The 24,502-nt window shown below is 45.8% G+C and overlaps 1 protein-coding gene and 1 long non-coding RNA gene across 2 annotated transcripts; both read right to left on the bottom strand.

The window, feature by feature from the left end:
* Positions 1-2,392: 2,392 nt before the first annotated feature.
* LOC135967985 (uncharacterized) lies at positions 2,393-23,555 on the bottom strand. Its single transcript, XR_010582397.2, has 4 exons — positions 23,507-23,555; positions 22,966-23,037; positions 9,874-9,998; positions 2,393-4,116 (listed from the first exon to the last, which is right to left on the bottom strand). It is a non-coding gene; the product is annotated as an uncharacterized lncRNA (long non-coding RNA).
* LOC141409001 (uncharacterized) lies at positions 10,143-19,285 on the bottom strand. Its single transcript, XM_074022124.1, has 3 exons — positions 17,332-19,285; positions 13,913-15,723; positions 10,143-10,247 (listed from the first exon to the last, which is right to left on the bottom strand). Exons 1-3 carry the CDS (start codon positions 18,278-18,280, stop codon positions 10,143-10,145), a joined length of 2,865 nt encoding a protein of 954 aa, XP_073878225.1. The 5' UTR covers positions 18,281-19,285.
* Positions 23,556-24,502: the final 947 nt, after the last annotated feature.

The following is a 24,502-nucleotide window of genomic DNA, read 5'->3' as shown; positions in this document are numbered from 1 at the left end:
TAGAAAAGGTACAGTAAAAATATGGTATCATAATTTTATGGCACCACCATGTTATATGTGGTCTGTCATTGACCAAAACATCATTATGCAGCACATGACTATATATATGGAGAGAGAGAGTGGGGGTGGAGGAGAGAGATGTGTTATAAGGAATTGATTCATGTGATAAGGGAGGTTGGGGAATCCTAAGATCTGCAGTTGGCAAGTTAGAAATCTAAAAAGCTGGTGATATCAGTTCCAGTCTAAGTCCAATTCCGAAGGCAATAGAAGACTGATGTCCCCACTCAAAGACAGCAGCAGAAAGAGAGCCAGTTCTCCCTTACTCAGACTTTTTAAATGTATTCATGCCTTCAACATATTGCACAATGCCAACCCACATTGGGAAGGCAACTTGCTTTACTCTGTCTACCAAGTCAAAATTCTGATCTTATCGAGAAACAGCATTATAGACATTCCCCGGAATAACATGGAACCAAGTATCTGGTCACCCTATGGCCCAGTCAAATTGACACATAAAATTAACCATCAAGAGATTGATAGTGCTTCCCCCAAACACTGCTGAATTTGTGTGTCTCCAGGTCCTCACTGCCTTCTATGGAATTTATACTGTCTTTACAAGCTGGTTGCTGCTGCTGCTTGGCCAGGCCTATAGACATGTACTCTGAGTGCTGGGCATCCTCCATTTCCTGCTCATTCTTTCTGCCACAGCCTCCTGAGGTGATGCTGAGTCCCCCTGGACTGCATCCAACATTCCCAAAGCTGCAAACTCACTAGAAGCCCAATGACTGACTGTTCCCTTCCAGCCTCACAGCTTTCTAGGCTGTCTTTCTGCACTTGATTTGGGGAAAATGTCCCTCTCCCCGCAAAGGTTACCTTAGTCTTTTGAGCTGGGATAAGCACCAGATCAAGTTTTTTTCCTTACTTTGACTTATAAATTCACCTCTTTCATTGTTTGTTACAAAGGTCCTTCAAAATATCCTCCTTCAAGACTCCCTCCCCCTTGCAAATCACTCAGGCACATAATTTGAAGGGAGGAAAACAGTATCATCTCCGGTCTTATATGCAAGTAGTTTAGATTTAGCCGCATACATACTTACTTATACATGCATATACAGAGTTACATACATGTGTATTTGAAAGTGTAAAATCAGCCAGGCACAATAGCTCACCCCTGTAATCCCAGCACTTTGGGAGGCTGAGGAGGGCAGATCACGAGGTCAGGAGATCGAGACCATCCTGGCTAACACGGTGAACTCCCGTCTCTACTAAAAATACAAAAAATTATCTGGGCATGGTGGCGGGCGCCTGTAGTCCCAGCTACTCGGGAGGCTGAGGCAGGAGAATGGTGTGAACCTGGGAGGCGGAGTTTGCAGTGAGCCAAGCCACTGCACTCTAGCCTGGGTGACAGAGCGAGACTCCATCAAAAAATAATAATAATAAGAAGAAGAAAGTGTAAAATCATATTTATATCATTGGGGCTCAGAAACTGATACCCTAAAATATGGTGCTTTGACATGCTGAAGAAAAAGCCTCAAGGTCCCTCTGACCTTCTTACCCCCACACCCCATATCTCAATCCTCTGTGTCTCCCAAAGCACAGCAGGATGAAGTATTCTCTGAAGTTCCTGGATCTGCCTAAGGTCTGTACCCACCAAAGAAGAAAACAATGACCTCTGGCCTCTTCCTTCAGTTTTTGTGAACTGAATTCATATTGCAGGAATAGACTGGAGTCTCAACATACCTGGGTGGACTTTTGTCACAAACCATTGTCTGCTCTGTGGTTCCAAAAGACTTTGTTTCAGGCCACTGTATACTCTTCAAGCCCACTGAATTCTCCTAAAAATCATTTACTGTCTTCCTAAAATCATCCACACTTTCCCATCTCCCTTTCCCCTAAGAAGTAGGGTATGTAAGCATCTGTACTCAATTGGGATATTAGGCAATTATTCTGTGATTCTCCTCCTTGCACACTAAGAAATGTGTATGCCATTTCTCCTATTATTCTGCCTCTTTGAGTTGATTTTTTCAGTCAATCTCCAGAGGGCAAAGGGGAAGTTTTCCCTTAGCCCCTACAATATGTAGGCATATGGATATAGATCTGTCAAGTGAGCACACTTAAAGAGGGACTCAAACAATCACTAAAAGCAGTGGCAAGCTCATGAATCTACCACTTGCTACTTTTAGAATTTTTCTTTTACTGTGGTCCAATACGTCCTTACTAACATAAGTTCTAGCTTGTAATTAATTCTCAGTGGAACACACTATTTCACTATATTTTTAAAAATCTCCTTATACCTTTAAACATTGCTGTTTTAAAGGTATAGGCTGTCTTTCTGCACTTGATTTGGGGAAAATGTCCCTTGCAAAGGTCATCACAGAGTAACAAAGACTTCAAAATACCAGAGATTTATTATTAGTTATTTTAGAAGGTAAATTATACATTAGGAGTTTGAAATAAGAAAGGATGTACAAATTTCAGTAACTAGCCATGACTGGCAGAAAAAAGTATGAAAGAATGCTTATCTTGTATGTTTTCACATGCCCTATGTCCACCACATGTTTTCTGGAAAGGAAATTTCTGCTTATATTGCTACTGATACAATAATTTTTTTGTCATTTGACACAAGCATATGTGAGATAACATATCCCTATGAAAAAATGGAAGAGGCAATGGAAATATGCTAAAACAAAGGAACTTTTTTTTTTTTAAGAGAACTCATTAAATTTATCTTCCTTGGTTCTTGGGGTGGCTAAGCTTAGAAAATCAGGCTCAGAACATCGCTGTATGGAGGAATCTGTAATTCAAGGCAAAAGAATAAAAAATGCAGACCAAATATTACTACAGCTCATTTAGCTGGAACACGTGGGCTCTTCCAGGTGTGAGGGGGAAAGGAGAGGGTTGTGCAAGTCTGCCTACATCTTTAATTTGCAGTGGCTTGGTTCATGGCATAACCCATAGACTCGGCAGTAAGAGATAGCATGCTTAATTACTTAAGAGACCAGAGAATAGCAGCTAGATGTCTATTAATGGAGGCATTTCTGGTCTCTTGTGCTTCTCCCTTTGATAAGCTGATTATTGCTTTATTGGGGCCAGGCTTTTCAGGACCATGGACAGCTCTACCACAGCGGGGAGCATCTCCTGCCTCTGTTCTTCCACTTGTAGAATTTTAGGAAAAAATGGACCTGAAATATTAACTATTTCACGCCTCCACGTTACCAATGAGAAAACTGATGCTCATAAAAGTTATATACATACACAAGTCACACGCTTAAATCCTAAAAGTAGTCTCTGCTGTGACATAGCACAATGTATGGAAAGGATCACTTACATTGATTTAAACATTGATTTAGAATGTTGATTTAGAATTGATTTAAACATTGATTTAGAATTGATTTAAACATTGATTAAACATTGATTTAAATCCATGGGTTTAAATCCATTCTACTGCTTAGCAGCTGTGTGAAATTTGAATTTCAGTTTCCTCATTCTATAAAGTGGTGTAAGGATGTCTTCCATACATAGTTGTGAGGATCAGAGATAAAGCAGATAAAATGCCTACCACAACTTGACAGAGGTGTGAGGGCTCTATAAATGACAGCCAATGAGATCAACTCAACCCACACAAACATAGTGAGAAACAACTGAGTGGAAATTTATCCAATATGCTCTTGGCACCCCCAAATTAATGAGATTGGGAATTCCAGCATGCTCAGAGTGCTACCTGACTGATTACGAGCCATATACTTCCCTTTAGGGCAAGGAGTTTCAAAGCTAACTTTGCTATCCTCTTTTATTCTCAGATCATACAGTTTAAGTATTAGAAAACCATATTAACATAACTGGGTTTTTTGAACTAGGATTTGGCAACCCTGGCAAACTTGACCCTTCTGCTGAATCTCAAAACCTTGTTCTATTGCCTGCTAGACTATGAGCTCTCAGTCTGTCCTCTATATTTCTCTCTCTCGCTCATAAATAGTATTAGTATCACTAATATTCATTCTCCTCTTTTTCCCACTTATCCCTTCCTCTTTGTGTGGGATGCTTGCTAAGCACCTGCTGTGTGCCAAATACCACGTGAGAAGGCAAACATAGTTTCTGGCTTCTTGAAGCTTCCATCTGAAAAATAAGGCAGGCATTAAATAAGCAATTACCATAAAGTAGGGGTGTATCACTTATAAAGATGTTCCTGTTCCACAGAGGTGAAAAGTACCACTTTCTTATGAAGAGCTTAAGGGCTCTTACCCAAAGTGAAGAAAAGTGACACAGGAAATCATTATCATGATAATAGCCTGGTTGTTACCTCTACAATGGATGCATAATGGCAAAACCCAGCATTTCAAACCTCATAAAATGCAATATGGGAATTTTCTTAGGGCTGTCTACTTTTTCCTTCACTGGGAAAAAAAAACCCCATCAGAATGGGGTCTTTTAAAAACATATCTAACACAAACAAGAAAAATCTTCTGGAAGTGCATTAAAATATAGGTCACAAAGCTCTACACCATGCCAGTAATCACATTACAATGCACACAAAGAAGTTTTAAAACTTAGGTTGGTAGTTCAGTCTGGCACGAGTGTTTGGGAGTTGTTGATAATATGATTAATGCAGATGCTGAACATGTACATTATATGTGCTGTTCTACTTTGGAGCTGTGCTACTCAATTTATTGTGTAAATGCTGCATCTAAGGCTTATTATGCAGAGCACATCTAGTACTAATAAGGATTTGTGTGCAAATCTTCGTCCTCGAACTTTGAGAGCATTAATTAATACATTCAGCCCCCTGTTGAGAGAGGTGAGTTCTGGCTCCCTATTTTTGGAGACTCAGGATTATGCGCACTTCACCTCAGGGCGCTAAGTGAAGCAGTGATGAAACTTGGATATTAAATGTGTAAAATTATTATTTTCAATTTTTGTAAGAGCCTTTAAGTATGTCCTCCTGCACTCTCTTCAACTTTCACCCTCCTCTTTCTCCTACTTTTTCTCACCAGTCTCAGAGATCAGCAGTTTGAAAACAAAGTATGTTAAGAAATTAACAGAAGAGAAAGAAGTGAAACTGAAACAAAAAAATTTTTTCTTTGTAAATAATTCACAGTAACTTGTAAGACATCTACTTTTTCTCCCCATGATTTATTACTATTTTACTAAAGTGATTAATAATAGCTACCATGTGTTCAGGGTCTTATTACTAGGCATTTTGCCATATACCAGGAATGAAGATTTTTTAATGGAAGAGACAAGGTCTTTGCCTTCAAGGAATTTATGGTATATTGGGAAGCCAACCTTGGAAATAGGTAACTTTGATGTAATGTGGCAAATATGATGGTTGCACTCACAGGGTGTAAAGTCAGCATAGTGAAAAAGCATTTGACCTCATCTAAATCAGTCATAGAAGAGTTCCTAGAGGAGATGACATCCAGGCAGTCTTATGAGATGAATGGGCTTGCCAGGGTGAAGTGGGGAGAGGCATTCCAGGCCAAGAGACAGCGTGGGCACCAGCAAGGAGGTCTGGACCAGCGTGGTGTGCAGGGGGTCGGGGATAGTTGGGGAGAGAGGCAGGTTGAGGAAGCAGCAAATTGTTGATCTTTGTTGCAGCATAAAGATAAAGGCGAAGAGTGATAGCAGTTACATTTAGAGCATGGATAGAAGCCAGCCCCATAGCAAAGGGGAAGTCATAATTTCCCCCCAAGGGTACTGTATTATCTATATTGTACACATTTTATGGAACAAAACTGCATTCCTAAATATATTTTTCATAAAATTTATTTCTCTCATCTGAGCCTCTAATGGCACCAGCAGCTACAGTTTTTCTGGATTCTAAATGAGATAAGGATTTTCCTGCCTATTCACTCATTCCATGAATATTGATGTCAAACACTGCACTGGGTGATAGGAAGTGAAAGCCGATGAAATCACACCACCCTCAAGGAGCCCATGATCCAGTGGGAGGAGAAATAAGAACACCAGCGATTCTCAGACTCCGGGCTACACACTGCTAGACGTATGCTCAAGGTGCTACCGGAGCACAGAAGGGAAGCGTGTTAATTGGTTCAGGCTGCCATAACAAAGTCCCAGAGCCTGGGTGGTTTAAACGACAAACATCGATTTTTATTTTCACAGTTCTGGAGGCTAAGATGAAGGTGTCTGCAGGGTTGGTTTCTCCCGAGGCCTCTCTCCTCAGCTTGTAGATGGCCTTTCCTCGATGAGTGCACACCCCTCTGTGAGTGTCCCTTTGTGGGATAGGTGTCCCTTTGTGTGACCAAATGTCTTCTTATGAGGACACCATTCAGTTAGGATTAGGGCTCACCCTAACAGCCTTATTTTAATTGAGTCATCTCTTGGAAGTCCCTGTCTCCAAATACAGTCACATTCTGACTGTGGGGTTTGGGGCTTCAGCATATGAATGTTGGAGGGAACATAATTCAGCAACCCCCAAAATAGGTATTTAACAACTTGGGGCTGAGTGGGGTCAGGAAAGACCTCCAAGGAGAGAGGTTTGAACTTGCTCCTGGAAGCAAGTGGGGGAAACCGCTAAGGGGTTTTATGTTAGTGAGAAACGCGATGGGATCTGTGTTTCGGGGAAATCCCCTCCTCACAGGGACAGCAGTGAGAAAGCTGCTACTGTGCAGAAAAGAAAGGATGGGGGGTCTGAATGAAGACGGTGACGGGAAAGCTTTCAAATATGTTTAGGAAGAGAATAGGCCAGACTCTATATCCTAGGGGGGGTGTGTGTGTGTGTAAGAGGGGGTGAGAAAGGGGAGGAGTAAGACAAAATAATGCTTTTCTCAACCTTCTTGTCAGTAGGTTCCGAATAACTAGAACAAGAAGATGCCCTGATAGCTCTGCTATTTGTTCGAGTCGGAATTAGTTGCATTGATGTACAACACAGCACAAACAAAAGAGTAAGCACTGTTAGTGTAATGGGCTGAATTTTGTTCCCCCAAAATGTATATGCTGAAGTCCTAAGCCCCTACCTTAAAATATGATTGCCTTTGGAGATTGGGCCTTTAAAGAGGTAATTAAAGTGAGACTGTCGAGGTGGGTCCTACTCCAATATGACAGGGGTCCCTATCAGAAAAGGAAACTTGGACACATAAAGAGATACCAGGGATATGGCTTACAGAGGAGAAGCCGTGTGAGGACACGGAGAGAATGTATCCATCTACAGGCCAAGGAGAGAGGCCTCAGGAGAAGCCAGCCCTGCAGATACCATCTTAGACTTTCAGCCTCCAAAACCAGAAAAAATCAATGTCTGTCATTTGAGCCACCCAGGCTGTACTACTTTGTTATGGCAGTCCAAACAGACTAATACAATCAATAAACAGATTTTCCAGATAACTGACATCTATTCATTTAAGTGTAACTACTTTGAAAATATTTACTTATTTTATAAAGGCATATTTCTAAGCTGTATCTATAAATGGCAACACAGTCTCCCCTCAGCATCCACAGGGGATTGGTTCCAGGACCCTTGGGGACACCGAGATCTGTGGATGCTTAAACTCCTTATAGGAAATGACATAGTTTGTCTTCTTCTTTAGACTTTAAATCATCTCTAGGCCAGGCAGTGGCTCACGCCTGTAATCCCAGCACTTTGGGATGACAAGGCGGATGGATCACATGAGGTCAGGAGTTCACGATCAGCCCGCCCAACGTGGTGAAACCCGTCTCTACTAAAAATACAAATAATAATAATAATAATTAGCCAGGCGTGCTGGCTCACACCTATAGTCTCAGCTACTTGGGAGGCTGAGGCACGAGAATTGCTTGAACCTGGAAGGTGGAGGTTGCAGTGAGCCAAGATTGCGTCACTGCACTCCAGCCTGGGTGACAGTGCAAGACTCTGTCTTAAAAAACACATAAATACTGGCCGGGCGCGGTGGCTCAAGCCTGTAATCCCAGCACTTTGGGAGGCCGAGACGGGTGGATCACGAGGTCAGGAGATCGAGACCATCCTGGCTAACACGGTGAAACCCCGTCTCTACTAAAAAATACAAAAAACTAGCCGGGCGCGGTGGTGGGCGCCTGTACTCCCAGCTACTCGGGAAGCTGAGGCAGGAGAATGGCGTGAACCCGGGAGGCGGAGCTTGCAGTGAGCTGAGATCCGGCCACTGCACTCCAGCCTGGGCGACAGAGCGAGACTCCGTCTCAAAAAAAAAAAAAAAAAAACCACATAAGTAAATCATCTCTAGATTACTTATAATCCCTAATACAATGTAAATGATATGCTAATCGTTGTTATACTGTATTTATGGAATAATGACAAAAAAAGTCTACATGTTCAGTACAGACACAATGTTTTTTTTTTTTTTCTGAATATTTTTGATCTGTAGTTGGTTTAATTCTGAAATAGGGAACCAGTGGATACCGAGGGCCAACTGTATAATGAGCATGCTTGAACTCCTTGTTGATAGCGTCAGCTGTCTTGGCCTGTATTTGTTTGTTTATTTATTAGAGACAGTCTCTTGTTCTGTCGCCCAGGCTGGAGTGCAGTGGTACCATCACACCTCACTGTGGCCTCCAGCTCTTGGGCTCAAGCGATCCCCACATTTCAGCTTCCTGATTAGCTGCAACCACAGTCACACACCACGATGCCTGGCTAAGTTTTAACATTTTTTGTAGAGATGGGGTCTCACTGTGTTGTCCAGGCTGCTGTCACACTCCTGGGCTCAAGTGATCCTCCTGCCTTTCCCTCTGAAAGTGCTGGGATTACCAACCGCACCTGTAATCCCTTGGGCTTTTTTTTTTTTTTTGAGATGGAGTCTCGCTCTGTCGCCCAGGCTGGAGTGCAGTGGCGTGATCTTGGCTCACTACAAGCTCTGCCTCCCAGGTTCACACCATTCTTCTGCCTCAGCCTCCTGAGTAGCTGGGACTACAGGTGCCCGCCACCATTTTTTGTATTTTTAATAGACACAGGATTTCACCATGTTAGTCAGGATGGTCTCGATCTCCTGACCTCGTGATCCACCCACCTTGGCCTCCCAAAGTGCTGGGATTACAGGCGTGAGCCACTGTGCCTGGCCCCCTTAGGCATTTTATATCAGGCTGTGTGAAGCACCGCCATGCCCTCAGCAGAGTCAGAACATTTTCCTCCTTCTCCCTGAGCAGTCCCTGGATGCTGTGCTTGTTGAGGACTTTTGTTGGTCTTCAGGGTTTATTTCGGTTTTGTCTCAGGCTCTTCCCACTCTGTCAGGCTGCCATTTCCTTCTTCTTTTTGTGTGCCTGCCTCTAGAAGCCTCCTGCCTTCTTCCTAATGTGGCTTTTAACTCGCTGTGAGTTGGATACCAGATAACCTTTTTTTTTTTAGATGGAGTCTCACTGTGTCCCCCAGGCTGGAGTGCAGTGGTGCCATGTCCGCTGACTGCAACCTCTGCCTTCCGAGTTCAAGCCCGAGTTCAGGTTCAATTTTTTCTACTGCCTCAGACTCCCGAGTAGCTGGGATTACAGGTGCCTGCCACCACACCTGGCTAATTTTTGTATTTTTAGTAGAGATGGGGTTTTGCCACATTGACCAGGCTGGTCTCAAACCCCTGATCTCATGTGATCCTCCCACCTCCGCCTCCCAAAGTGCTGGGATTGCAGGCGGGAGCCACTACTCCCAGCCCGGGTAACCAAATTTAGTGGAATTCTGTGTAAAGGAAAAGTAAATAGGCCCTGAAGAGCAATGTACATGGATTTCTGTGCACAGATTTGGTGACATTTTTTAACTCCTCAGAGAACATTTTAACTGCCTTTCTAGATTTTGAGATTGCCATCTAAATGGCTTTCAGATAAACGAGATGTTGCTTTTTTGGCCCAAATGATGCGGGGTCCTCCGTAGGTGTGAAACAGTTTCCCGGGGGTCCAGATTGTGCATTCATTTATATTTCTCACCTGTGCTCCATCTGCCTCCGCAGAGAGGCTGTGGTTCGGCATGTGCTGGCTACTCCGTGGAGCCACTGTCAGGAACACTCCCTTTCTGCCTCCCGGCCTGACATTCTGCTGCATTTGTCACTCTCCTGGAAGACAGATGCAATTCATCTTCCTACATCGCTCTAAAGATCCAGAAAGATATGCTAATTTGTTAGAATTCATTCAGAACCATCACACAAATCCGAACCCATAGAATGGTGAGGCAATTTTTTCAACGTCAAAACAAAATCTCAAGGACCAAAATTGAAGTTGAACAAATCGACCCAGGAGACAGTCACCTCTGGCACTGGTTCTAATTGGGCTCTGGCTCCCAGGGGTGGGGGGCATGCCGGCACCTAAGGGGAAGATGCTTTATCCCCCATGCTTTAATTTCAATCAAGTGATTAACCTCCTGTTTAGCCCTGAGCAGAGCTGCATTCAGGCCGTGTGTACTCATTACCCCGGGCCTGTGCACTGATCAAGCTCGTTTTATGGACTCCTAAGCAGCAGTCTCTGTGGACCAAGGAAGGATAAAGTAGACAGGCCACACTTTCAGCCGTCCACACTGCTACTTCCAGAACCACAAACCCTTCTCTCCTCCGTGGCTTTCTTGTGGTACTTTGATTCTGATACGTGCCTTACTCTGTCAGCAGACATGAAGAGAAGAGATGTTTAGAGAAAAGATATTTTATGGACGCATTATGGCCTAGATAAGCCAATTAACCATTTGAGGCAGTTTTTTTACCCAAAGACACAGAAACCAACAACAAAGTGTTAACAAATCCACCGAAAAGGAATGTTTTTGAAAAGAAAGAATGAGACTATTCCAGTGAGCAGTTTGCAAACCAGGGATAGGAAGCCTTCAGTACAGAACAAAGGTGCTATCCATGAGAACAAAGAGAAGGATTACCCTTTATAGAGAAACGTCCCACCCATGTTCTCTCTCGGGCCCACTCCACAAATGAGGGATGCAGGTTTGTTTAGTTCTGATCGGTCATGCTGGTCATGGTCTATTGGTTAGCTCCAGGTGACCAAATGGGGCTGTTATGCCCAGACCGTTTATTCCCCGAAGAAGACCACCGGAGTCCAGAGTCAAAGCTAAGCAGCAAGGATCTTTATTACAGGTTCGAACCTGGAGCTCTCACTTGCTCGTGAAACGAGACGGGCAGGAGAGCTCCCCTACTGAGCTCCGAACAATGTTATATAGTCTAAGGAAAGTAGGCATAGAATCATTATACAAATTGGAGGTATGATTGGCTGGAGTTTGAACAAAGCGATTTGGCAAACTATGATTGGTTCCCGCCATTTCTGATATTTCAGTACAACCCTTGAGGCGGAAGAGCAGTTTTACACAAAGGCAGTTAATTATATTGCATCAGGTTGCACGACCAGTTTATGGCTATCTTGCTTAAACACACCTTGTGACCTGGCTATCTTACTTAAACATTCCTTGTGACCTGGCCTCAGAAAGAGAAACATGTACTTACAGAACTTACGAAGCCTCTGGTACGTGCAAAGATTAGAGAGCAGAACAAGGGTGTAGCGGGTGGGGGGCGGGTACACATCTATCTTTGTGTCCTTTCATTTCTCCCTTCTCATAAGTAACTGGATGTCCAATCTTGGATTTCCAGAGTCTTATAATATAGCCTCACTTTCTGGGTGCAGGAGAGGCTGGTGATGGCTACGGAGGACCATTAGTTGGATGGTATCAAACCTTTCTCTGACAAATTGTAAAATTTTATTTACCACACAGGGGCCTATAGTGAATAGAAGTAGTAAAGACATTAGGGGGCCTAAAAGGGGTGCCAGAAGGGAAAACATTGAAGAGCTCCACCAATTGTTAGCGGCTGTAGTGAATTGTTGCTTTTTCATTTCTAAGCTTAGTTCGTGTAGGCGTTGGACTCTTTCCTCAACTAACCCTGACTCATTTATATAGAAACAGCATTCTTCTTTGAGGAACATACAGGTACCTCCTTTCTCAGCCGTGAGTAAGTCTAAGGCTCTGCGGTTTTGAAGGGTGACCTGTGCTAGGGAGGTGAGCTGCCGCTGAAGGGAGGCTAGGGAATAGGCGGAGTCTTCCATAGCAACAGAGAATTGTTGTAACAGCTTGTCGTTTTCTATCATGGAGTGTTGTAGGGCCCCTCCTGCTAACCCCGCTGCGACGACAGAGGTGGTTAAGGATATTCCGGCAATTAGTGGTAGAAAAACTGCTCGTCTATGTCGCGCAGTTTTAGTTGGGGCGGTCCCTGCCCAGCCTATGAACTCTGCCGGGGTTAGCAGTGTCAGTCGGGGAACTAGGGTAACAGGGATACACAACTGTCCGTCAGAGATGCTTTTGGACAGAGTTTTTAACAGAGTCATATTACACCAGAAGAACACACCAGGGGGAGCATATATGGGACTATTAGGGTATGTAGCCGATTGGTTGCAGAGGCTGTTGCTAAATGCCGAATAACAATAGGGGTATTTCTCTTGGTATGGGTCACGGTACAGGGCTACATCGGGTATCGTGACTATCGATGAGTTAAAACCTGTATAGTTTGTGGGAGGGGAGGATAGAGGAACAGCCGTTAATGGTGGTCTTCCTAGGGTTGCACACATAAAGCAAGAGGACAGGTCGCCTAAACCAGTGAGGTTGGCGAATGCTAGCCCTTCCCGTAATAGAGTTAGCCAGGAGAAGGGCTGCAAGTCTTGTGATAACTTGGTTTCTTGCCTGTGGATTTGTGTGTGGATTAAGGGTTGAATCTGGACTAGACTTCTCCACAGATATAAATGGCTACTGGGCCAGGTACTAGTTGATGAGTAATATACTCCCCCATGTTGTGGGGTTGTCCACCGAGAGTCCCATGGGTCTCTAATTATCCAAGTGTAAGTGACGGGAGACTCAGTTTTGTAAAAATACCACCCTTGTCGTTCTCTCCAGTATCGGACAGAGTGCGTCTTACAGTAGCTATATGGGCAACCTGCACTCTGGTGCCACCAATAATTTTTACAATTATATTCAGTTTGATCATATTCAAAACAGATCATGGGTGTTGCTGGTTGGGCAATCTGGAACCTAGTGAAATTGAGGTAAACTATAGTATTACACCCTGAGGGGGGGCAGTCTGTGCTAGCTAGCAGTTTACCCGCTTGGGGGGTTTCCCCGGGGTGAGTTTTGTTTTCATAGAGCCAGAACCTCCAGACATAGGGATTAGACGGCGCAGCAGTGAGGAGAGTCAGATGCATAAGGCATAAAAGCATAGGTAAGCTAGACATGGTTACGGCTATGGGGATGACGGCGCAGGGTTAGCTTTAAGGGATTGTTCTTAGCTTTGTCTACAGTCCATGTAACCGGTGCTCCAGACGGCTCGAGAAGGTCGGATGTTGGGTCCACTGGTTTGACGTGTGTGTAGTGGATCCACGAAGCGATGCCTTCTACTTTGAGAGCGGTGGGAGTAGTCAGGAGTACTTGCAGTGGTCCTTTCCACCTGGGTTGAAGAGTTTCTTGCCGGTGGCGCTTGACTAGGACCCAGTCTCCCGGCTGGAACGGATGAGGCGTCGGCGGAGGTCCTGCCTCGTACAGTTCTCGTAGTCTGGGCCAAATTTCCTGGTGAATTTTCTGTAAGGCTTGTAAGGAGAACAGGAGCTCAGAGACATTTTCAGTTTCAGGTTTGAGTAAGTCATCTTTTAGACTGGGGACCAGGGGTGGGGGTCTGCCATACATGATTTCATATGGTGTGAGGCCTAGTCTGTAAGGGGTATTTCGGGCCCGGAACAGAGCGTAGGGGAGAAGTACTACCCAATTAGCGCCAGTCTCCATGGTCAATTTAGTTAAGGTCTCCTTCAGAGTCCGATTCATCCTTTCTACCTGTCCTGAGCTTTGGGGCCTATAAGCACAATGTAATTTCCAATTTGCCCCCAGAATGGAAGCCAAATCCTGACTTACCTTACCAACGAAGGCTGGTCCATTGTCTGACCCTATTTGGACGGGAAAGCCATACCTGGGGAGGATTTCTTCCAAAATTTTCTTTGCTACAACCTGAGCAGTTTCTCTCTTAGTTGGGAACGCTTCTGTCCATCCTGAAAAAGTATCTACAAAGACAAGTAAGTACTGATACCCATATTTTCCAGGCTTTATCTCAGTAAAGTCTATTTCCCAATAGATACCAGGCCTAGTTCCTCTACACCTAATTCCTGTGGTGGTCTGGGTTTGGGGGCAAGCGTTGTTTAGTTGGCAGGCTTTGCAATTTGTTGTGACATCGCTGGCCAGTTCAGCTATGCACCTGATTCTAAACTTGGCGTGCCTGATTAAGTCCATCATTCGCCGGGCACCCAGGTGGGTTGTCCGGTGGATGTGTTCCAACACCTGCCGTCCTAATTTTTCTGGTAGGATGGTTTGGTCATTTATATCAGTCCACCACCCATTTTTAACCTGTTTTAGTGGAAGCGTGTTCATCCATTCGCGATCCTGTTCGGTATAGTCGGGAAAACATGGCAAATTTCGCGGGCCAGGATCGGGGAGCTGGAGCGCGAGGAGCTGACTGGGAGCTTTTGCTATGCTCCTTGCGGTTTGGTCGGCTAAGAAGTTGCCTCGAGCAATTGGCGTAGTTGGTTTCTGATGCCCAGGGCAATGTACAATAGCCAATTTCTTTGGTTTCCACAAAGCAGTTAATAGAGCTAGGATCTCTTGCTTGTTTTTTATTTCTTTGCCTTCGGCTGTTAATAGTCCCCTTTCTCTGTAGATGGCCCCATGTATGTGCGCAGTAGCGAAAGCATAGCGGCTATCCGTGTATACTGTTAGTTTTTTCTCTGCCCCTAGGGTGAGGGCCTGTGTAAGGGCTATCAGTTCGGCTCTTTGGGCCGATGTCCCTGGAGGCAAGGGTTCCGCCCAGATTACCTCAGTCTCTGACGTTACAGCCGCTCCTGCATACCGCTGGCCTTGGTGGACATAGCTGCTGCCATCAGTGAACCAGGTGAGTTCTGTGTCGGGGAGCGGACGATCTTGCAGGTCCTCCCGCACCCCATGCACCTGAGCCAGTATCTCAGTGCACTCATGGGACGGGGCGTCCAAGTCTGGATTTGGCAGCAGTGAAGCAGGGTTTAAAGAGGTTGGGGGCAGAAAAGTTATTCTGAGGGGGTTTAACAGCAGTCCTTGATAGTGGGTGAGCCGGGCGTTACTCATCCATCGGTCCGGCGGCTGCCGGAGGACGCCTTCAATGGCATGCGGGGTTATAACGCGCAACTCTTGCCCCATGATAAGTTTATCAGCGTCTCGGACCATTAGGGCGGTCGCCGCGATTATCCGGAGGCAGGGTGGCCAGCCAGCAGCCACTGAATCTAATTTTTTTGACAAATAGGCAACTGGCCTCTGCCAGGGGCCTAGGTACTGTGTTAACACGGCTTTTGCAACACCCTTACTTTCATCCACGTATAAGTGGAAGGGTTTGGAGACATCAGGGAGCCCCAGCGCGGGGGCTGATAACAAGGCAGTTTTGATTTGCTGAAAGGCCAGCTCAGCCTCTTCCGTCCAATTGAAGGGCTGCCGTTCCTTTGTTGCCTGGTATAGGGGCTTGGCTAACTCAGCAAATCCGGGTATCCATAACCTACAGAACCCTGCCGACCCCAGGAATTCTCTCACTTGCCGTGTTGACTGGGGTCTAGGGATGCGTAGGACTGTTTCCTTTCGGGCTTTGGTTAGCCAGCGTTGCCCCCCTTTTAATAGGTACCCCAGATAAGTTACCTCTGACTTGCAGATCTGAGCCTTTGTTGCTGAGGCTCGGTAGCCTAGCTCCCCCAGAGTCTTCAGGAGGTCCTCAGTCCCTCGAACACAAGTTTCCGGGGACCTGGCCGCTATTAAGAGATCATCAACATATTGCAAAAGAGTTATTTCAGGGTGTTGCCGCCGGTACTCACCCAGATCTTCATGAAGGGCTTCATCGAACAGAGTTGGCGAGTTCTTGAACCCTTGTGGCAGTCTGGTCCATGTTAGCTGACCGTTGATGCCCCTCTCAGGATCCGTCCATTGAAATGCAAAGAGTTCTTGACTTTTGGGAGCCAGAGGAAGGCTGAAGAAAGCGTCTTTTAGATCAAGAACGGTATACCACTGTTTTTTGGGATGTAAGGCACTCAGAAGGGTGTATGGATTGGGCACAGTGGGATGTATGTCCATGACCCTTTTATTAACTTCTCTTAAATCCTGTACTGGCCTGTAGTCCGTACTGTTGGGTTTACGAACAGGTAACAGTGGAGTATTCCAGGATGAGTGGCAAGCCCGTAGGACTCCCTGGTCTAGGAGTCGGCGGATATGGGGCGTAATTCCTTCTCTTGCCTCCAGGGGCATAGGATATTGCCGAACCCGAACGGGGTCCGTCCCTGGCTTAACTTCCACAAATATGGCAGGTCGATGTTTAGCTAGCCCCAAGCCCCCAGTTTCTGCCCACGCTTCAGGGAAACGCTGGAGCCAAGAGTCAATTCCCTGATCGGGGGGCTTTTGCTCTTGATGGAGTCGGTACTCATCTTCTAAGGTGACAGTCAGGATAGATATTGGCCTGTTTTGGGAATCAGTTATCTTGGGCCCTTCTGGCTCAAAGTGGATTTGGGCCCCCATCTTTGTCAGCAAGTCCCTCCCTAGTAGAGGGCAGGGGCTCTCTGGGATGACTAGGAAGGAATGGGAGACTTTTCCCGTTCCTAAGTCTACAGTCCTCTGGGTTGTCCAGGGGTATTTTTTGATGCCTGTGGCCCCGTGCACCCAGGATGTTTTCTTAGACATTTTTCCAATTGGTTTGGTTAGGACTGAGCGTTCCGCCCCAGTATCGACCAAGAAGCGAACTGGGGACCCCTCCACTTGCAAAGTTACCCTGGGTTCGGGGAGGGGGTCCGAACCCCGTCCTCCCTAGTCAGAGTCCTGGGTAACGAGTACGGAGGTAGGGTTAGCTGGTCTCCGTTTCTTTGGGCAGTCTTTAATCCAGTGGCCACGTTCCTTGCAATAAGCACACTGATCTTTTTCTAATCCTTGCCTAGGGCCTTGCTTTTTCTGCTTTCTGTTTTGGCCATTTCCTGCCTGGGGGAAAGCTGCTACTAAGACTTTGGTCATTTCTTTGGTTGCCTTGAACTGTTTTTCTTCTGGAGTATCCCTATTATTATAAACTCGCTGGGCCATCTGAAGGAGGTCCTGAATCTGCTTTCCCTCTAAACCTTCTAATTTCTGGAGTTTTCTTTTAATATCTGGTGTTGCCTGGTTTACAAAGGACATTACTACCGCTGCCTGATTTTCCGGTGCTTCCGGGTCCATAGGGGTAAACTGTCTGAAGGCTTCCATTAATCTCTCTAAATACACAGCGGGGCTTTCTGTCTTACCTTGTAACACAGAATATACTTTAGCCAAATTGGTGGGCTTGCGAGCTGCAGCCCGGAGACCCGCCATTAGAGTCTGGCGATAAATGAGCAGTCGTCCCCTACCTTCTGCCGTGTTGTAGTCCCATCTGGGCCGGGTCAAAGGGAAAGCCGCATTAATGAGGTCAGGATTTGCAGTTGGCTGGCCGTCATCTCCTGGAACCAGTTTTCTGGCCTCAACTTGGATTCTTTCCCGCTCCTCCGTTGTGAACAGGATTCGGAGGAGCTGTTGACAGTCATCCCAGGTCGGCTGGTGAGTAAACATGACACTGTCTAACAACGAGGTTAGATCTTTGGGATTATCTGAGAACCGAGCATTTTGGGACTTCCAATTGTATAAATCACTGGTGGAAAAAGGCCAATACATGAGACGGGAGAGCCCGGTATCATCGAGCGATCCTATTTCTCTGAGAGGCAGGGCTACAGTGGAGTCAGGGAGTCGGGAAGCTTGGTCCCGCTGTACGCGGCCTCGTGTTCGGCCGGCCGGCCCCCCCAGGTTACTTTCACTCTCGGCTGCTTCCGCTTCTCGGTTTCCCTCTACGGAAGCACCACCCTGGGGGACTAGGTCCTGCGGGATAGGGTGCTGATATGGTGGGGGAAATGTGGGTTCTAACGTTAGGGGGTCCTGGCTGTCCGGCAGCACAGGGGCCGAGGGAGCAGAGGGAGTCTTTTGTCTTGTAGGTCGCGTTACTAGGACTTTGCAGGGCTCAAGGATGAATGGAGTTATCCAGGGTGGTGGGTTTTCCACAAGATCCTGCCACACTAGAATATAAGGAATTTGATCAGGATGTCCTGACTGCCCTGGCAGGAAAATCTTAGTTTTTACCTTAGTAATAATAGAGAGACAGAAAGTTCCTTCAGAGGGCCACCCTACGCCGAAAGAGGGCCACTCCGAACGGCAGAAAGTAACTAGCTTTCCCTTCTTTAGTTCTACGCTTAAGTTACGCCCCCGAGCCTTCACATCCTTAAAATTGGTAACAAGGAGTGAGAGCGGCGTGCTCTGGTTGTTGCCCATCTTTGGACTGCTCCTACAAAGAGAAGGGGGGACGAAAATGAGTGTGAAGCAGAGGGGAGTATCCGACAGGTCCGGTCCTGGAGGGGGAAGAAAAGGTTTTATGTTTCGTTTTGGGCTTACACTTAACACTTAACAATAATGGACAGACAGTAATAACGATGAGCATTCGCGAGCGCGTGTCGGACTTCCGACCTGAGTCAGACGGGGCAACCAAGGATGGAGGCCCCCAGATGGGCACTGGGGAACGTCTCCCACCAGTCCCGAGTGGCTGTCTTCTAGCGCGTCCGCCAAGACCGTGCCACTTACAGAACAGACCAATACAGATTACAGATTACGGATTTCGCGAAATTTCAGGGAGACAGACAGAGACAAAGACAGAGACAGTGACAAAGCCGGCTTACCTACAGATTAAGATCCGTTGACTTGGGAGTCTGGTGGGCTTGGGGGAAATCCCGGACGAGCCCCCATTTGTTATGCCCAGACCGTTTATTCCCCGAAGAAGACCACCGGAGTCCAGAGTCAAAGCTAAGCAGCAAGGATCTTTATTACAGGTTCGAACCTGGAGCTCTCACTTGCTCGTGAAACGAGACGGGCAGGAGAGCTCCCCTACTGAGCTCCGAACAATGTTATATAGTCTAAGGAAAGTAGGCATAGAATCATTATACAAATTGGAGGTATGATTGGCTGGAGTTTGAACAAAGCGATTTGGCAAACTATGATTGGTTCCCGCCATTTCTGATATTTCAGTACAACCCTTGAGGCGGAAGAGCAGTTTTACACAAAGGCAGTTAATTATATTGCATCAGGTTGCACGACCAGTTTATGGCTATCTTGCTTAAACACACCTTGTGACCTGGCTATCTTACTTAAACATTCCTTGTGACCTGGCCTCAGAAAGAGAAACATGTACTTACAGAACTTACGAAGCCTCTGGTACGTGCAAAGATTAGAGAGCAGAACAAGGGTGTAGCGGGTGGGGGGCGGGTACACATCTATCTTTGTGTCCTTTCAGGGCCTTCCAGCAACCATTGATTCAGGTGGCATAAATAGGAACAAACAACTATGAAACTCCTAAAGTTACTTGATTGGGTGTTTTTTTTCCAGGAATGCAGTTTCCAGGAACCTGTGTAACCTCTACTCAGCAAATGGACTCTTGGATCCATTTTGAATACAGGCCCAGTTACTCACTCAGGATCCACCTGAAAGATTGGCTTCCAGGGTTCACAAGAGAAAGTCAATAATCCCTCTCATCCTTCTTGGTCACAGACTCTAGCAGCTCTACTGAGGCCCCAACCTCCCCTCCCCTGCTGAAACACTGACCCATAGGACTATCCCTGGGATTAATGGCAGGAGACTTGGCCATCTTGAGACAATCTACAAGCTTTTATAGGATTCTGAGGTCCTCAGAAATAATGTGAGGTGGTTTGACTCTTGAAGAGTCTGGTTTTCACCCATATTTTCTTTTCTTTCCTTTTTTTTTTTTTTTCTGAGACAGAGTCTAGCTTGTCTAGCTTTGTCACACAGGCTGGAGTGCAGTGGCGCTATCTCAGCTCACTGCAACCTCTGCCTCCCGAGTTCAAGTGATGCTCCTGCCTCAGCCTCCCGAGTAGCTGGGATTACAGGCACCCACCACCATGCCTGGCTAATTTTTGTATTTTTAGTAGAGATGGGGTTTCACCATGTTCATCAGGATAGTCTCGAACTCCTGACCTCAAGTGATCCACCTGCCTCAGCCTCCCGAAGTGCTGGGATTACAGGTGTGAGCCACCATACCCGGCCTGTATTTATTTCATAAAAGTTAAACACCTACTATATATCATGCACTGAGCTAAGTACTATGAGTGGGGTTGCTAAGCTGAGTCAGACTGGGACCTTGCCTCCAAAGAGCTTGCTGTTTAGAATTTAGTGGGGGACATGAGTAATGTACATACACACCTGCACCCCCAGATCGAAAATGATGAATGTTGTGGTGGATTTGCGATGGCCAACCATTCTTTGCCTGGGGAGGTAGAGTGGAGTTCTCCTGTCCTTGAATCTGACTGGGTCCTGTGACTTGTCTGAACCAACAGAGTGAGTGGCAGTGAAGCTGTGTGACAGCCCTCAAGAGATTTACACCTTCTGCTTTTGCAACTTGGCATGCACCCTCTTAAAGTCTCGAAAGCAGTTTAACTTCTGTGAGACTGCCATGCTGTGAGGAAGCCCAAGTTAGCCACATGGAGAAAGAGGCTGCATGGAGGATCGCTGAGTTGCCAGAGCTGCGGGAAGCCCTTGTGGCCTTCTGACCCTGCCCAGCTCCCAGCAGGCCCTGTCCACATGGCTGTACCCATGGTGCAGTTGACCCACCACCACATGAGCCCACAGAATCACGAGCAAACAGAGCGTTCCTAGTAAGCTGCTGTGGTTTGGGGTGAGTTGTTATGCAATTCTTGATAGCCACCATAGTGTCCTCGGGGAGACACAGAGCTCAGAGATGAGCGTCCAAAGTAGTGTTCTTGGAAACATTTTATTCACTGAAGAGAGACAGAAACCCTCAGTTTGCCCACTTTGAAGGTGCCAGAGCCTAAGCAGAACTGAGCAAAATAAGGCCTATGCCTCAAGCTGGCAATACTCCATAGTGTTTATCACTCGGCTATGCCTCAAGCTGGCAATACTCCATAGTGTTTATCACTCGGACACCTGGAGCAACTTTTCTACTTAAAAATAAATCCTGGGAAAACAAATTAAAAAAAAATCTTTGCCACATTCATAGGAAGTACACAGTGAAGTATTTATAGGTTAAGGGGCAAAATATATGCAACTGCCTCTGACTCTCAAATACTTAAAAAATAGTCTCTCTCATGGTGTAAACCCGGGAGGCGGAGCTTGCAGTGAGCTGAGATCCGGCCACTGCACCCCAGCCTGGGCGACAGAGCGAGACTCCGTCTCAAAAAAAAAAAAAAAAAAAAAAAAAAAAAGTCTCTAATGTAATATGATGTAATCATATGTAATATATAATATAGTCATAGTGAGTGCACAAATAAAGCAAATGGTGCAAAGTATTAACAATAGGTGAAACTGGGAGATGTGGGGGTTTGATGTACTATACTTATCCCTGCAATGTTCTGTAAGTTTGAAATTACCTATTTCCAAATTGAAAGTTATTAAAAGTTAAATCCTAATATATAAAAATTTATCCTTGTAGCTAAATAGTTATCTTCACCTAGTGTTGACCTGTGGATGACAGTGGCCCAGAGAAGCCATTCAACCTTTCTGAGCTACTGGGTTTCTGCTGACAGAAAGGAAGCCACCGTGTTTCCCGGCACCCTCTCGAGCACACAATGGACAAGCTAACCCCAACTGTTAGGAACTCAGGTTGGGAAACAGTGCTCAGGCGAGCTTTGTGTGTCATGCATGTTTATCTTGGCTTCCCAGTTAGATGTGGAGCCCCAACACGCAGGAACCAGACCGCTGGTAAAGTGGCAGTCATTCACTTAAGCATTCATTCATTCCTGTGCTCATTTAATTTCACCCAACATGTATTGGATTACTTCTCTAATCGTCTGTCTGGCTTGTCTCTCTCATACTAACTAGAATCATGTCAGACATTAAATACATATTCATGTTGCTAAGTTTTGTGGCCAATGCCCGAACCCCAACTTTGGCCTGCAGAGCAGCCACTGGGAAGAAGGAAGAAGAGTATTCCAAATGGACGTCAGACTCTGCCTGTCCCGACAAATGGAAAAGCAAACGCCATCTCTCGCTCTTCAGATGGAAGAACACTGGCTTCATTTTGTCTGGTAGAGCCACTGAACGCTGCTGGTGTTTTGTTTTGTTTTGTTGAGCCAGAGTCTCGCTCTGTCACCCAGGCTGGAATGCAGTGACGCAATCTCGGCTCACTGTAACCTCGCCTCCTGAGTTCAAGTGATTCTCCTGCCTCAACCTCCTGAGTAGCTAGGATTAAAGGCACACACCACTACGCCTGGCTTATTTTTGAATCTTTAGTAGAGACAGGGTTTTGCCACGTTGGCCAGATTGGTCTGGAACTCCTGACCTCTAGTGATCTGCCTGCCTCCACCTCCCAAAGTGCTGGGATTACAGGTGTGAGGCACCTAGTAAGTGCACCTGGCTGAACACTGCTGGCTTAAGGGAATATTCTACATACTCTTAACCCCACCCTCATCCTCATGGCCCGTGATGGTTCTACATCTTTTTAACCAGGCATAGCTGTAAAGTTTGGGAACCACCATTTGACCTGTGCTACATCTGAATTTGTGATGTAGCCAGCAGTTTTCCTGTTGAATATTTTTATTTTTAATGTCTCCCATTTCATATAATTTTCATGGGAAGTGGGCTTTTGTGAGCTGCTTGGTTCTGATCCATGCTGTCCTCTACAATCTTAATCTGGGATTTTTCAGCCTTGTTTTCTAAGTAGCAGAGACCTGTCTAGTGCAATCAGAGGCAGCCTTAATTGGAATCTCAATCTCCTAACATCTCCCCGCTGGTTAGTGCTACTTTAAGAAAAAGGCTGCTCAAAGCAAGGCTGCAGGCTACCGTGTGTGTGTTTGAAGGAAAGTGAAAAAGAAAAAAATGACATTCACGTGATGGAAAGAGGCTTAGAGTTGGGATTTCTTTTACTTTCAAGTGTTCCAAGTGTTGAAGCACCTTTGGTCCAGGCAGGAGAGATTTCGACAGCTCTGTAACCTCACCTCCTGCTGCTCGCATGCCCAGACGCTTCCTCCTCCCTTCTCCTCTCCTCCAGTAGCTTTGGGCTGCTGCTCCTGGGGAGAAAGGAGAGGCCAAGAAGTGAAGAAGAAAAGGAAGTTGAGGGTAGGGTGAATGTAAAGAAGAAAAAAGCTCATTGGTGCTCCCCTCCCCCATTCTGGCTTGTAGTGGGAAAAATAGCTACTGTTCCTTTAATTTAACTCTAACCTCTCTGGCAAAGGTGGGAAAACATTTTACACAGCAAAGCTGCTCTTGGTATTTGCCATTCAAAGCAGAGATGGGGGCATTATGTGGGGAAAGCATTCTTTTTGCTTTTTCCCTTCCAATCCTGGAGAAGAGAATTCATGTGAGTTAACAAGGAAATAAAAAACAAAATCGAAGAAAAAAACCCCTTCAATATACTCTGTTACTAGAGGCATGCCCTAAGAAATTCTCTAAAAACAAAGCTGATTGGAGGGGGTGATACAATGAATCAGAAATACTGCCCAAAAGAAAAATGGACAAAGAGAATATTGCAAAGATTACCTGCCTGAAAATCCTCTGCTCCTGGAACATGAATCACCCAGGGCACACCATCTGGTGAGCTGCGAAAGCAGCTTTAAGCAAGCGCACCTGCTGTCATTTACATCTTAATTATTATATTTTATGAGACTCTAAATTTTATTGAAATACAAATTTGTTTACCCAAATATCTCTTTGCCATATGGCTCAATAATTGGGCCTGTCTCATAAACTTCATGGGGTCAGGATGAAGCATAATGATGTCCCATAATAACATGTTACTCCAGAATAACGAGGTCGCAGTCATTGAGAAGGTCCAGTTCTGTCTTGGGAAACAGCCTCCAGGACTTAAAACACAATCTGGAAATCTCTCCCCAGAAGAATTGCCTTCCACCGCTGCTCTCAAATCACGTGAATAATTTGTATTGATCTTAAAATGGACAGATATTGTAGCAAAATCGCTCCTCACGGCTGGGCAGGGAGGGGCTCTCTTTTCTGAGGCTTGCTCCTTCTTGACAAAGGAACATTTCATTTTGTCATCATAGGAAAAACAACTTAGCTTTCTTCTGAAATGGCACATTTTCTGGTGAGATAGAAGGATCCTTCTACTCTGCAAGGAGGAGGCTTTTTAATAAGCCCAATGTTGCCTTTCTTCATTTAGAAATTCTCTCCTGGTGGTCTTCAGAATCAGTCTGAAGTCCCAAGGGGTTTGTGAACGCGAACAGCCCCAGGTGTTCTCCCTCAAGTTCTTATTTCATTCGTCCCAACTTGGTGCTGCCTGCAAACAGAGAAGGGAAGAGAATCCCAACAATTTTCACCGGGAAGATAATTGTTCCTCCACTGTGTTAACAGGGAGAGGGGAGCTATCAGATGCAGCTCTTGGGAGCTGAAAACCAAGCTCAGAACAAATAGCAAAGGCTTCCTTGATTTACCCCAGACTGGAGCTGGAACTGCCATTCCCACTGCTGTAAGAGTTACCCCAAACTGGTCCCAGCAGCTGGAAAAGACTGGGTCCTTCAG

The sequence above is a fragment of the Macaca fascicularis genome, chromosome 17, assembly GCF_037993035.2.
Source record: "Macaca fascicularis isolate 582-1 chromosome 17, T2T-MFA8v1.1".
Classification (NCBI taxonomy): Eukaryota; Metazoa; Chordata; class Mammalia; order Primates; family Cercopithecidae; genus Macaca; species Macaca fascicularis.
Note: the sequence above shows the minus strand (reverse complement) of the source record. Positions and strands in the feature narration are given on the sequence as shown.

Coding starts and splice junctions, on each gene's coding strand:
- LOC141409001 (XM_074022124.1), bottom strand. CDS start 18,280: ATGGGCAACAACCAGAGCACGCCGCTCTCACTCCTTGTTACCAATTTT. Junction 15,724..17,331: donor GGACTACAACACGGCAGAAG/GTAGGGGACGAC, acceptor ATCTCTTAATAG/CGGCCAGGTCCCCGGAAACT. Junction 10,248..13,912: donor CTAAGAGAGAAACTGCTCAG/GTTGTAGCAAAG, acceptor TCTTCCCCTTAG/GTGCCGGCATGCCCCCCACC.